The sequence below is a fragment of the Anabrus simplex genome, chromosome 6, assembly GCF_040414725.1.
Source record: "Anabrus simplex isolate iqAnaSimp1 chromosome 6, ASM4041472v1, whole genome shotgun sequence".
Lineage (NCBI taxonomy): Eukaryota > Metazoa > Arthropoda > Insecta > Orthoptera > Tettigoniidae > Anabrus > Anabrus simplex.
Window position 1 is genome coordinate 18229611 of NC_090270.1, and position 12458 is coordinate 18242068.

Here is a 12458-nt window from a genome sequence, read left to right on the forward strand (position 1 = left end):
GATTATAACTCGAAAAACAATGCATAAGTAAGAAAGAAGTTAACGGTCAAGTCCACACAATATCAGTTGAAGAGGCGATATAAAAATGACGGGGGTAGGCACTGTAAAATTCAGACGAAGTGGAATGTAAGTCACTTAAAAGAAGTAATGCGTAATCTTCCGAGCATCAGCACGGCACACGCAATGTTTGGCACTGTCTCACAATGTTCACGAAAAGCAGAGAACATTTAAACCTAAGAATTTCATTTTTTGTCCGTATTGAACTGAGAAGGATGATAGGAAAAACTTAAAACGGTCCACCTTTTCAATACAAAAAGTTATATTTTATTTATAACATGTATTTGTACTTGGAACTAGTTTCGACGCTGTGTTTGCGTCATCATCAGCCAAAATGGGAAACAGGCAAGCACGTAGGAATTTATGTTACACAAGGCGTTACATTAAATAATACACATCTTACAAGGAGATAAAAACAGGGACGAATATAGGAAACAAATGAATCGTTGAGAAAACAAAAGTTATACAAATTAAAAATAACCTTAACCACACATCTTGCAGTGCGAAAGTGTTCTTCTTGAATGATTCCTGAATGTAAAACACACGCGCACACATTTCTGAGGAGCCAGCAGGCAGGACAAAGTAAAGTGAAACCTTAAGAGTTCTTCTGAGAAGAGTTCATCATTTTTCTATGTTCCGACTAACTAATGAAGTCTCCCTTGAGAACAGTTAAATGAGCCAGACTGCATACACCTTCAGGCACAAAGTCACAACACAATCCAAGATGTTGATTATTGCTTGCTTGAAGGAGCTATACCAAATGAATGGAGAGTTGCTATTGTAGCCCCTGTGTATATTAATAGAGAAATGTACACTCAAGTTTGAGCATTAAATAAATTTCACATTTTAGTCTTTGCTATAGTCTGTAATTGTCCTGGTTCTTTTCGTGCATGTTATGATGTGATATCTACTACACTTCTGTCCACAGAAAATGCACTTACAATCTTCGTCTGGCTCATGGAACTTCTGGTTTACGCATACCTTGTGGTGAAACCCATGTATGGATAGTCGTGTTATCACGTGGCGCTGTGTGTTGCACTCTCTAGTCCATCTATCGTCCGTCATCGCTGGTGAGGCGTAGAAGTCGAGGTCGATTTCACTTTTCTTCCTTTCCCTGATGTTTACTAGTGCCCTGCTTGCTTCCGTTGATTGTAGGTAGAACTGTGATCGTATGTCTTCTATGAAATACGTCTCCCGCAGCATTTCGTATACCATGCGGGATGGCGCTGTCTTTCCGACTCGGGTAATCCTCTTCATGAACATTGCTTTTATTCTTTCTATTCTCATCAGGTCTCCGATCTTCAGCTTTTTCCACACGATCTCAATTCCATATGTTATCACTGGCGCTACTGTCGTCTTGAAAAGTCTCATCGCCGTGCTGATTGAAAGGTTTGAAATGTTTTGGATGCTGTATGAGGCTCTGATTGCTGCTGCCGTTCTTTCTTGAATATGTATACCAAAGGACGCCGCCGTTGTCTGTAGTGTTATTCCCAAATATTTGTAATTTCGTACCTTTTGTAATGGCTTTTGGTGTAATGTTATGTTGTCTTTGGGCGTTGATTTCCCACCTTTTCTGAAGGTCATTTGTACTGTCTTTTCTTCATTTATCTGTAGGCTGTTTTCCTCCACCCAGGTCTCTAGTCTGCGGACTGCCCTTTGCACATCCTCCTTTTCTTTCGCTCCGATCAGCATGTCATTTGCGTATAGGATCAGCTCTGCTTTTGATCCTTCCTCTACTATGCGGTTCACATCTGCTGTATAAATGTTGAAAAGTGTGGGACTCATGGGATCCCCTTGCATAACTCCGTTCGTCTGTATTATGTCTTCAGAAATTTCTACGTTGTTGTTTATTCGGATTATGTTCCTCCGTAGACATGCTTCAACTATTCTCACTAGTGGGTCTCTCTCGCCGATTGTCAATTTCATTTTCTCGATTAGCTTTTGCCTATCGATTGAGTCGAATGCCTTCTTGAAATCAACAAAGACTGCGTGATATTTCCCTCCTTTGTGTCTTAAGGCTTCTTCTACCTGATTTATTAGGTATTTCACTGCCTGGACCGTGCTCCTGCCTTTCATAAAACCGAATTGATTTTCTGGAATGTACCCACTGAAGGCTTCCAGTAATCTTTCATTTAGTATCTTCGTGAAAACTTTAAAGGATGCATTTTCTAGTGCTACTCCTCTAAATGAGTCTAGTGATGTTCTGCTCCCTTTTCCTTTGAACAATATCTTTAGAGTCGCTGTGTTCCATCCCTCTGGTATCTTCCCAGTCTGTATACATTTGTTCATTAGGTCTTTCCACAGTTCTTCCATCTCGCCAAGTGAATCTTTTAAGTGTTCCATGTAAATTTTGTCTGGTCCTGCGGATTTCTTGTTTCTCCCTCCTTGTATTGCTTTCCTAATTTCATACGTTGTTATTGGCTCCACAGCATGCGCGGGTTCTGCTGTTTCTATGTCATATGCTTGCTTCAGCCCTTCCTTATTCAGTATGTTCGAGAAATGATGTTCCCACTTCTCCATATGAATTTCTCCTGTTGCAATTGATGTCTTCTTTTTCAGCGCTATGTATGGGTCTGATTTTGCTTCCTCGGCTTGTTTCCTTCCTTGTTTCTCTGTATATTCTTCTTTTTTCTTTTTTATTAGTTCTTTATATTTTTTCCTTTTCTCTGCATATGCTGTTAAGTCTTCTGGGCGTCTGTATAATTTTGCTGCATTCAGGGCCTTTAGAGTTGCTTTTCTTTCCTTGTAACACTCTTGGTCAAACCAAGCTTGTGCGTGTCTTCTTTCCTTTACTATAATAGCTTTCGTTATTACTTTGGTGGCTGTTTCTAGGGCTTCTTCTAGTCTTTCTTCTTCTATTAGGTTTCTAGCTTTCCCGATGTTTTCCTCGCTTTCTTCTACTGTTTCCCGCTGGATTTTCGTAGTATATATACTTGGTCTTTTTGCTTCCTTCCTCTTTTGTTGGATTTCCATGCGTTGGCGTGTCATTATAGGTATGTGTTTCCTTATTGGTGCTGCCGATGAGTTTCATAGGCCTTCTTGTTTACACAATTGTAGTTGTACTCCTCTACAAAATAGTAAGTCGATGGCACTATGACCGTTATGTGCAAAGTAGGTTGGTGTTTCTTTTTTGTTCGTTATTTTGAAGCCTTCTTCTTCCAGTGTCTCAAGAAGGATGCGAGTTTTGGTATTTTCTTTGTCTATCCTGCAGTTAAAATCTCCGGCAATTATAACGTTCCTTTCTGCTTTCGTTTGTTCTATGGCTATAGATATTTTATCCATTATGTTTTCTATAGGTGTATTTGGCTGAATATAAATTCCTATTATCGTAATTTCTGATGTGATTATTGTGACCATGTTTTCCTCCTTGATGATTCGCTTGATATCTCCCAGTTTCCCTTTTATGAAGATTGTGACTCCCCCTGCTGGTCTTCCTTCCGTCGGGGTCGCTAGCGTGTGTATACCATAGTAACCTTGCAAGTCCATTGGTTCCGTGAGGAATGTCTCTGTCAGTATCATAACATCTGTGTCGTCTATTGTCTTCTGTGATATGTGGGGGATTGCGTTTCTTATTCCCTCTACATTCCATAATAATACACTTATTTCCGTGCTCGACCAAGGTCCCTTCTTCTTTGGCAATTGGGTGAGATGTTTACTGGAGTTCCACCCCTCGTTCTTCCTCTGGTCTCCTATCATATCTCCGAAAGCGAAATCTTCTGACTTTTATTCCCGGTGGCCAGAAATCCGCGCTCTGTGCATCTTCCAGATAGATATATGGGAAACCGACCTTAAAAGCTTTTCTGTCTCCCAGTGTATGAAGTTCTTCACATTCTATGTGTCCTATGATGCCATTCCTTTCCAAGAATTTTCTTATATTTGTTGCCGTGGTGCTCTGTTTAAGCCGACCTACGTGCAGCCATGCCATTTTTTCTGCCGCTTCTAGTTCACCGTCATCATTTTGTCTTTGATTGGTTAAGGGCGATATGTTATTCCATTTGTTTCTCTCTCTGGCGAATTTGATTCTTCTCTTCGCGTGTACTAGTGCTTGTTTCATCGAATGCATTTTGTGCTGTCCTGACCGTGTGGTTTATTTCTGTTGTAATTTTGCTTTTTAGACTTTGGTTAACTTTTTGCTCAATTATTTGATCTAGCTTGTTTTCCAGGAATTCCATTATGCTTTCTAATTTCTCATTTACTGTCTCGACATTTATTGTCGTCTGCTTGACTATAGCGTTATTGCGTTTCTTGCCTTGTGTTATTGGAAATGTAGGATTTGCTGCGTGTTGTATTCTTCCTTGGTGGTTTTCCTCGTCATCGGCAGATGGTGTGCTATTCTGACTCCCAGTTGCACTTTTATTTATGCGGCCGAGAGATGTCCTCATGTTATTTGTTTCCCCGAATGTTTTCTGGGAACGATCTATGCCCTCTATATCTTTACCATCCGGATTGCTGCTCTCTCCAATTGTTGGCGCCTTTGCCTGGTTGTCTTCCCCTCGTGTTTCTGTTGTTGCGTCTATAGATGGTGCCACCTGTCTCGCGCTGCTGCTTTCGTCCCCTTCTTCTTCTTCCAAGTCAATGTGAAGTTTTCTAACCTCTACTGTTGTATTTGCTTCAAAAATATCCACGCGATTTCCTGGCTTCACATTTTCCTCTATTGCTTTGATATATTCTGTTAGAGTACTCACTGCGTTCAGAATGTTGTCTTGTGTATAAAGGAAAGGTTATAGACATAAAGCTGAAAATTACAGGCCAGTAAGTTTGACATGCGTTGCATGTAAGCTTTGGGAATGCATTCTTTTTTATTATATTAGACATGTCTGTGAAATTAATAACTGGTTCAATAGAAGGCAGTTCGGTTTTAGGAAAGGTTATTCCACTGAAGCTCAACTTGTAGGATTCCAGCAAGATATAGCAGCAAGATATTGACTTGTATAAAGCATTTGATAGGGTGGATCATGGGAGACTACCGGCAAAAATGAGTGCAATTGGACTTGACAAAAGAGTGACTGAATGGGTTGCTATATTTCTAGAAAATAGAACTCGGAGAATTACAGTAGGCGAAGCTTTATCTGACCCTGTAATAATTAAGAGGGGAATTCCTCAGGACAGTATTACTGGACCTTTATGTTTCCTTATATATGTTAAAAATTAAATAATTGAAAGAGGTTCAACCTATTCAACACATAGGAAAGAAATGTAGTGATTACATTTTTATTTAATAGTAAAAATAAATGGGACCGGTTTCGACCCTAGTCCAGGTCATCGTTAGCCGTAAAAACATGTAAAACAATGCATATGAAAAAGAAAAAGATTAATTAAACTCTGGATCGGTATAAGATGAAACAGTACGTAATATTAAGAATGGTAGTATGGCACACGCAATGATAGGCGAAGTCTCACAATGTTTATGAATATTGGAGAACAGTCAAAAAGGTTCAGTTTCCACACTCTGTCAGGCACAAAGTCACAACACTATCAAATAATATATGAAGATCATAAATATCAATGATACGTGTAAAGAAGTGGAATCAGAGGTCAGGCTTTTTGCAGATGATGTTATTCTGTACAGAGTAATAAATAAGTTACAAGATTGTGAGCAACTGCAACGTGACCTCAACAATGTTGTGAGATGGACATCAGGTAATGGTATGTTGATAAACGGGGTTAAAAGTCAGGTTGTGAGTTTCACAAATAGGAAAAGTCCTCTTGGTTTTAATTACTGTGTTGATGGGGTGAAAGTTCCTTTTGGGGATCATTGTAAGTATCTAGGCATTAATATAAGGAAAGATTTTCATTGGGGTAATCACATAAATGGGATTGTAAATAAAGGGTACAGATGTTTGCACATGGTTATGAGGGTGTTTCGGGGTTGTAGTAAGGATCTAAAGGAGAGGGCATATAAGTCTCTGGTAAGACCCCAACTAGAGAATGGTTGCAGTGTATGGGACCCTCACAAGGATTACCTGATTCAAGAACTGGAAAAAATCCAAAGAAAAGCAGTTTGATTTGTTCTGGGTGATTTCCGATAAAGGAGTAGTATTACAAAAATGTTGCAAAGTTTGGGCTGGGAAGAATTGGGAGAAAGCAGACTAGCTGCTCAACTATGTAGTATGTTGATATATAGATGTTGATTCCCATTGGGAACCTGAAATATTTGTCCCGAACGAGTAAATTTATAATACCATCTGATGGCCAAGCAGGCATCAATCTTTTGGTAAAGAGACAAAGTCTCTCATAGTGCACTGGCACTGCCGGTGGCTCCAAGTAGCCTATGCAGTGACCTCCATGGTATGCACTAGCCATTGTCTTAGTGGGTGTGCTAGGTACCATCTGATGAGCCCAACGTAGCACACAGGGGCAAAATGCTGGCAACAAGGAATGAGTTAGCTGGAAAATTTATAATGTCCAAAAATAGACCATTTATATTGGTATTATGTGGTATGTTCCGAGCTGTCAGCTGTCAGCGGAGAGATGGCGTGGAATGATATTAGTAGACAAATAAGTTTGAGTGGCATCTTTAAAAGTAGGAAAGATCACAATATGAAGATAAAGTTGGAATTCAAGAGGACAAATTGGGGCACATATTCATTTATATGAAGGGGAGTTAGGGATCGGAATAACTTACCAAGGGAGATGTTCAATACATTTCCAATTTCTTTGAAATCATTTAAGAAAAGGCTAGGAAAACAAGAGATAGGGAATTTGCCACCTGGGCAACTGCCCTAAATGCAGATCAGTAGTGATTGATTGATAAATTCCATGAATAATAACAACACCAACAAAGTACCTCACACCACATTGTGTTCAATGTTGGATACAAAGGTAATGTACATACCAAAACGGACATTGATAGAAATAAAACTGTGGATCGCATATTTCCTGAGGACACATATCATCTGATATAGCTGTCACCTAGTTTCTAATGGTTATGGTCAAAACTGTAAAGGAGAGAAAGGAAGCATATGGGAATAGAGAGATGAAGTTCTTACTACACTGCCTGACAAAAAAAGTTAAGCATTCAGAAGGAGTGGTTGAAAGTGATGAAACTTCATATGCTGAAAGACCATGTGCCTTTACTGAACTGATTACAATATGGGATGAAAGAGACAAGGCAGTTACAGGTGTATTGTTGACGCCAGGTCACAATGCATGCCCTTTGTGGTTCAGAATGGTGTCAAACAGCTTTTGGATTCTCTCCTGAAGCAAGTTTGTCCACAGTTGTTGCACCTGTCCCTCCAGATCCCGCAGGTTGGTACTGGAACGATGTCATTCCACATGTGTTCAATGATGGAGAGGTCCGGGGATCTTGCTGGCCAGGGGAGGACCTCAACATACTCTAGGCAGTCCATAGACACATGTGTTGTGTATGGACGTGCATTATCTTGTTGGAACACTGTCCCAGGGTGCTGTGCCATAAGGGGTAGGACGTGACGTATTGCTGTGCCATCAACGTCTGCCAAAGCACTATAAGAGGTGACCTGAATGCATATTCTATGGTTCCCCACATCATGGTGCCCGGGATTACGCCTGTGTGTCTTTCCACAATATGGGCAGAATCTGTCCTCTGTCCTCGACGCCGCCAAACACACCCATGATGATCATCGGAGGTTATGGAGAAGAGGGACTCATCACTGAACATGATGCGATGCCAGTCGTCCTCTGTACATGACTCCTGGGAAAGGCACCATTCCAAACACAGGCGTTGGTGTTCTGGTGTCAATGGCAACCGACGCATGGGGCAGTAGAACCCCAATCCAGCGGACAGATGCAAGTCATTGAGACACTGTGTGGGAACTCTCGGTATATGTTCGCGGATGCCAAAGTTATGGGATCCCGCAATGCTTGGCGCGCCATACGACGGTCGTGCCTTGGGGTGGTGTTTCTTGGTCGACCCGAACCTGCACGACGTGACTGGGTGCCCTCATGTACCCATTGAGTCCAACATTGGGCCACTGTGACATCTGAATGGCCCACATGCCTGGCAATTGCACGATACGACCAACCAGCCTCGTGCAATCCTACTATCCTGCCTCTGTCAAATGCTGTCAATTGGTGGATAGGCTGTCTAACGTGTTTCTGAGGCATCGCGGGTGCTTCATAAGCTTCATGCTATACGCAGTCCTCTCTGCACGTCCTGCTTAGCTGTCTGACTCACAGCAGTTGACTGGTAACAGCTTATCAACAACAGGACAGTGCCATCACCAATGCACTCTGGTGGGCATGTTGCACATTACAGATCCTTGTAAATAATCATTTACTCACTCATCAATGGTGTGCATGTATACCAAAAATTCGGTCTCGTTTTAGAGTTGCTTACTCGTGTTGAACGAGGCCTAGCTCTTCCCACAGTCCACGAAATGTGCTTCATTAAGTGCAAAGGGAAGGCCAATATAATGTACATTACATACTTCATTTATTCACAAAACTATTTACACTGTACAAAATATACATTAGGACGCCATGGTCCATGTTGTAGCGCACAAACACAATACTGTTACCCACGCTCATCCAAGTCTCCGAACTCACTGACGCCGGTGAGGCGCGTGACTCTGTCCCCCTTCCACTGGGGCTGTAGCAGTCTGATTGTGCTGACCTCTGACGGAAAAAAACACATGGCGTTCAACACCAAAATAGGATAATATTGGATCTCTCCTTCTGGGTGTTTAACTTTTTTTGTCAGGCAGTGTATTTGCAGACGATATTGTGGTCTTGGGAACAAACAGCAAAGAAGTATAAGAACAACTTGATGCAAAGAACAAGAACATTGAAAAGCATGGTATCAAAATCAGTGCAGAGAAAAGCAAGACCATGGTGATGTCAAGAGGAGAAAGTCAAGGGAAAGGCATTGTGAAAATTGGATATCAAATCCTTGAAATTGTTGACAGTATCAAATACCTCTGGAGTGAATTAATGCAGAATACAAGGCTAAACATAGAGATTAGCAAGAGGGTGCAACAGTGCAATGCATTCCACCAGAGTGTAAGAAACCTCGTCTGGAATAAGGAAGTACCAAGGAAATGTAAAGAGATAATAATGTACAATAGTACATTATGCAACAAGCCTATAATTACAATTATAGGTGAGTTGCATACGACTGTTTATGCTCGACGATAATTGTAACTCTAGTTTTTAAATATTCATAAATTTCTGTCAAGATGTCGCTTGACAGTTGAGTTTACTGAACAGAGCACAGGGTGCATGCGCTAGGTTATTGATTTTCCGTGAGTGGATCGGAGACCTTGACAATGTCCTGTATTTTGAAAGCTTTGATAGAAGGTTATCATAGTCTAGCTTTATTTCAAATGCAAATTCAGTTGGTGAAGTGAATTTGCGGGAATGTGCCGTGTGGTTGTGGAATATTGGAAGTAGAAGGTGCATTGATGTTAATATGTGTGTCCGACATGTTTGATTTTGGAAACAAGTGCAAAGCTAGTGCTTTGAGCACAGGTGCGATGCTACCTTACCTAATTGATCAAACAGTTGTATCATAATGAAAATCTGAACTCTGATTGGTGGAGAACCTGTATCATAATGAAAATCTAAACTATAATGAGCCTCATTAAGATTCGGTTTTCTAGCATATAATATTTATATTTCGGCATTATCGAGCATAAAATATGCGGCTGAGATCTGGACAGTGACAAGTAGGGAGGAGAGTAGAATTCAAGGCAGCAATATGAAATATGAAGAAGTATGATAGGAAAGACAAACTGAGAAAGAAAGATTGAGAAAGGAGGTCGGAATAGAAAACTTAAATGAGAGAATTGATAGGAGTAAACTAAGATGGTCTGGACATGAAAGAATAGCAAAAGAGATAATGGAGATGAAGTTTGAGAGAAGGAGAGTGAGAGGGAGACCTAGAACAAAGTGGAGTGCAACACGAAGAAACCTGGAGTGGGACAAAATGATGGAAGAGGAATGGTGGAAGGAGAGAGGAAGGTGGAGAAGTGTCATAAATGCCCCGACCTGGCAGGAGATAGATAAAAGGAAAAGCATGAGCATAATGATTTTTTCTGCGGAAAATGGGCTGATTCCAGCAGGGATGACAAGGCAACGGAATATTATCTGTTCAAAAACATCAGGACCATTTGTAAAGAAGATTACAAAGCAGTTAAACCTGAACCAGTAGCTGAAGCCAGTGCCAATGGGAAGACCCCAGAACCAAAGAAGAAGTGGTACGGTTTAAAAGAACTTAATACAGTTAATATAAAATGTTAACTTTAAAAAAACCTATTCCATCTGAAATGAAATGAAAAAATGGTGTATGGCTTGTAGTGCCGGGAGTGTCCGAGGACATGTTCGGCTCACCAGGTGCAGGTCTTTTGATTTGAATCCCATAGGTGACCTGCGCATCATGATGAAGATGAAATTATGGTGAAGACGACACATACACCCAGCCCTCGTGCCAGCAAAATTAACTAATGATGGTTAAAATTCCCAATCCTACCGGGAATCGAACCTGGGAGCCCTGTGGCCAAAGACCAGCATGCTAACCATTTAGCCATGGAGCCGGACATTCTATTTGAAAAAGGACATCTGAAAGGTAATCTTCATATATAATTGTTTCTTAAATATATACTTAAAAACGCTTTTTCTCAAAAACCCCTTTTCTATTACAAATATTCAAACTATAATAACTCACTCAAATATTAAGATAAAAATCTAAATTTTGTTCCAAATTGTTTGGGATTGAAAATTAGAAATTTTGGACAAAATTTCACGTTTAAATTTCCATCTCACATATGCTGGCCCTGTTTGACTGAAACAAAATTTTCACAGGTTTCACGGTGTCAGTATATTTCTACAGTGCATACTGCCCCAAGCCACACAGCTGTTTTTCAGCAATTAATTATAACCCTATTCTATAACAAAATGATTATCATAATTAAACTAAGGATATGTTAATTGATGTCTGACACAAGTATCATTGAAGTCTGTGTGGTCAAACCCAAACAGTTCTCATTTCAGCGATGAGGAACACTTTAGACATACTTTACCTTTAGTTTGACAACAGCTGAAGGTTTTGCAAGTCTCCTTGTCAGGTACTCAGTCAACTGCTGACAATGTGGCTCTGCCTGAAATGTTATTTCTGACAGTTAAAGAAATACCGGTATTTCAATTTTTGATAAAATCATACATACCTAACTAGTTGTTATTATAGTTGTTTGTTGATGGGTTACGATTAGTACAACTAAGCCTTAGTACCATGAATGAATGAATGAATGAATGAATGAATCAATCAATCAATCAATCAATCAATCAATCAATCAATCACCATTTATCTGCATTTAGGGCTCCCACATTACTGCTAATGCCCTCTGTGGATCAGTGGTAGGGTGTCGGCCTCCGGATCCCAAAAGTCTATTTCACCCTCCATGTCATACGATGGCAGCAAATAAAAGATCTCTGGTGACAATTTGGTGTTTACCTGTCAAAATTCACGAAAACTCAGCCTTAGATGCCAAAGAGAGATTTGGTTTACTCTGCCACCTAGCAGGCCTAGGGTTAGCGGAATGTCGAAATTGATGAGCAGACAGCCAGATGGCATCAAATTAAAATGTTTGGATAAGGTAGCTGAGGCATTATTATTATTATTATTATTATTATTATTATTATTATTATTATTATTATTATTAATGCCCTGAGGGAAATAAATTGAAATTTTATCGTATTCATTTTTTACATCTGCCCGGCTACTCCTTCCTGCCACCCGGCTGACGAAAATTTCTGGGGAGAACACTGAACTGTTTACCTAGTCTTTTCTAAATGATTACAAAGAAGGTGGAAATATATTAAATGAACATCTCCCTCGGTAAATTGTTCCAATCCCTAACTCCTCTTCCTATGATCAAACATTGGCTGCAGTATGTCCCACTGAATTTCGACTTTATTTTCATATTGTGATCTTTCCTGCTTTTGAAAGTTCCACTCAAGCTTATTCATTTACTAATCACACTAATTCACTAATTCTACTCCATCTCTCCACTGACAGCTCAGAACATGTCGCTTAGTCGAGCAGCTCATCCTCCTACTCCCGAGTTTTCCCAGCATTTTTATAAAACTACTTGTTAGTTTGTAATCACGCAGAAGAAATCATGCTGTTTTCCTTTGGATGTCTTCCAGTTTTCAAATCAAGAAATGAGGGTTCCGTACACTGGAACAATACACTAACTGGGGTCTTACCAGTGACTTATATGTCTTATCCTTCACACCCTTACTACAACCTCTAAACACCCTTGTAAGAAGTGGGCAGCTGTTGATGACCTAAAAAATTGTTAAAAATAAGCAATAAAATGCCCTTAAATTTATGGAAATGTTATATAAATTAACTTAAAATTGACTTTAAAGTATATGAATAAACTGAATTCTGGTGACTGTCTAACTATGGTTTGACAAATAAT

At 40.1% G+C, this 12458-nt stretch overlaps 1 protein-coding gene across 3 annotated transcripts in view; it reads right to left on the reverse strand.

Moving 5' to 3' along the window:
- Positions 1-12458, reverse strand: part of LOC136876058 (AP-4 complex accessory subunit tepsin) — a 119521-nt gene that overhangs the window by 73323 nt on the left and 33740 nt on the right. For all 3 annotated transcript variants that reach the window (XM_067149692.2, XM_067149690.2, XM_067149691.2), the window contains exon 3: positions 11055-11146. In XM_067149692.2, the coding sequence (XP_067005793.1) occupies positions 11055-11146 (92 nt within the window). The remainder of the gene's footprint in view (positions 1-11054; positions 11147-12458) is intronic.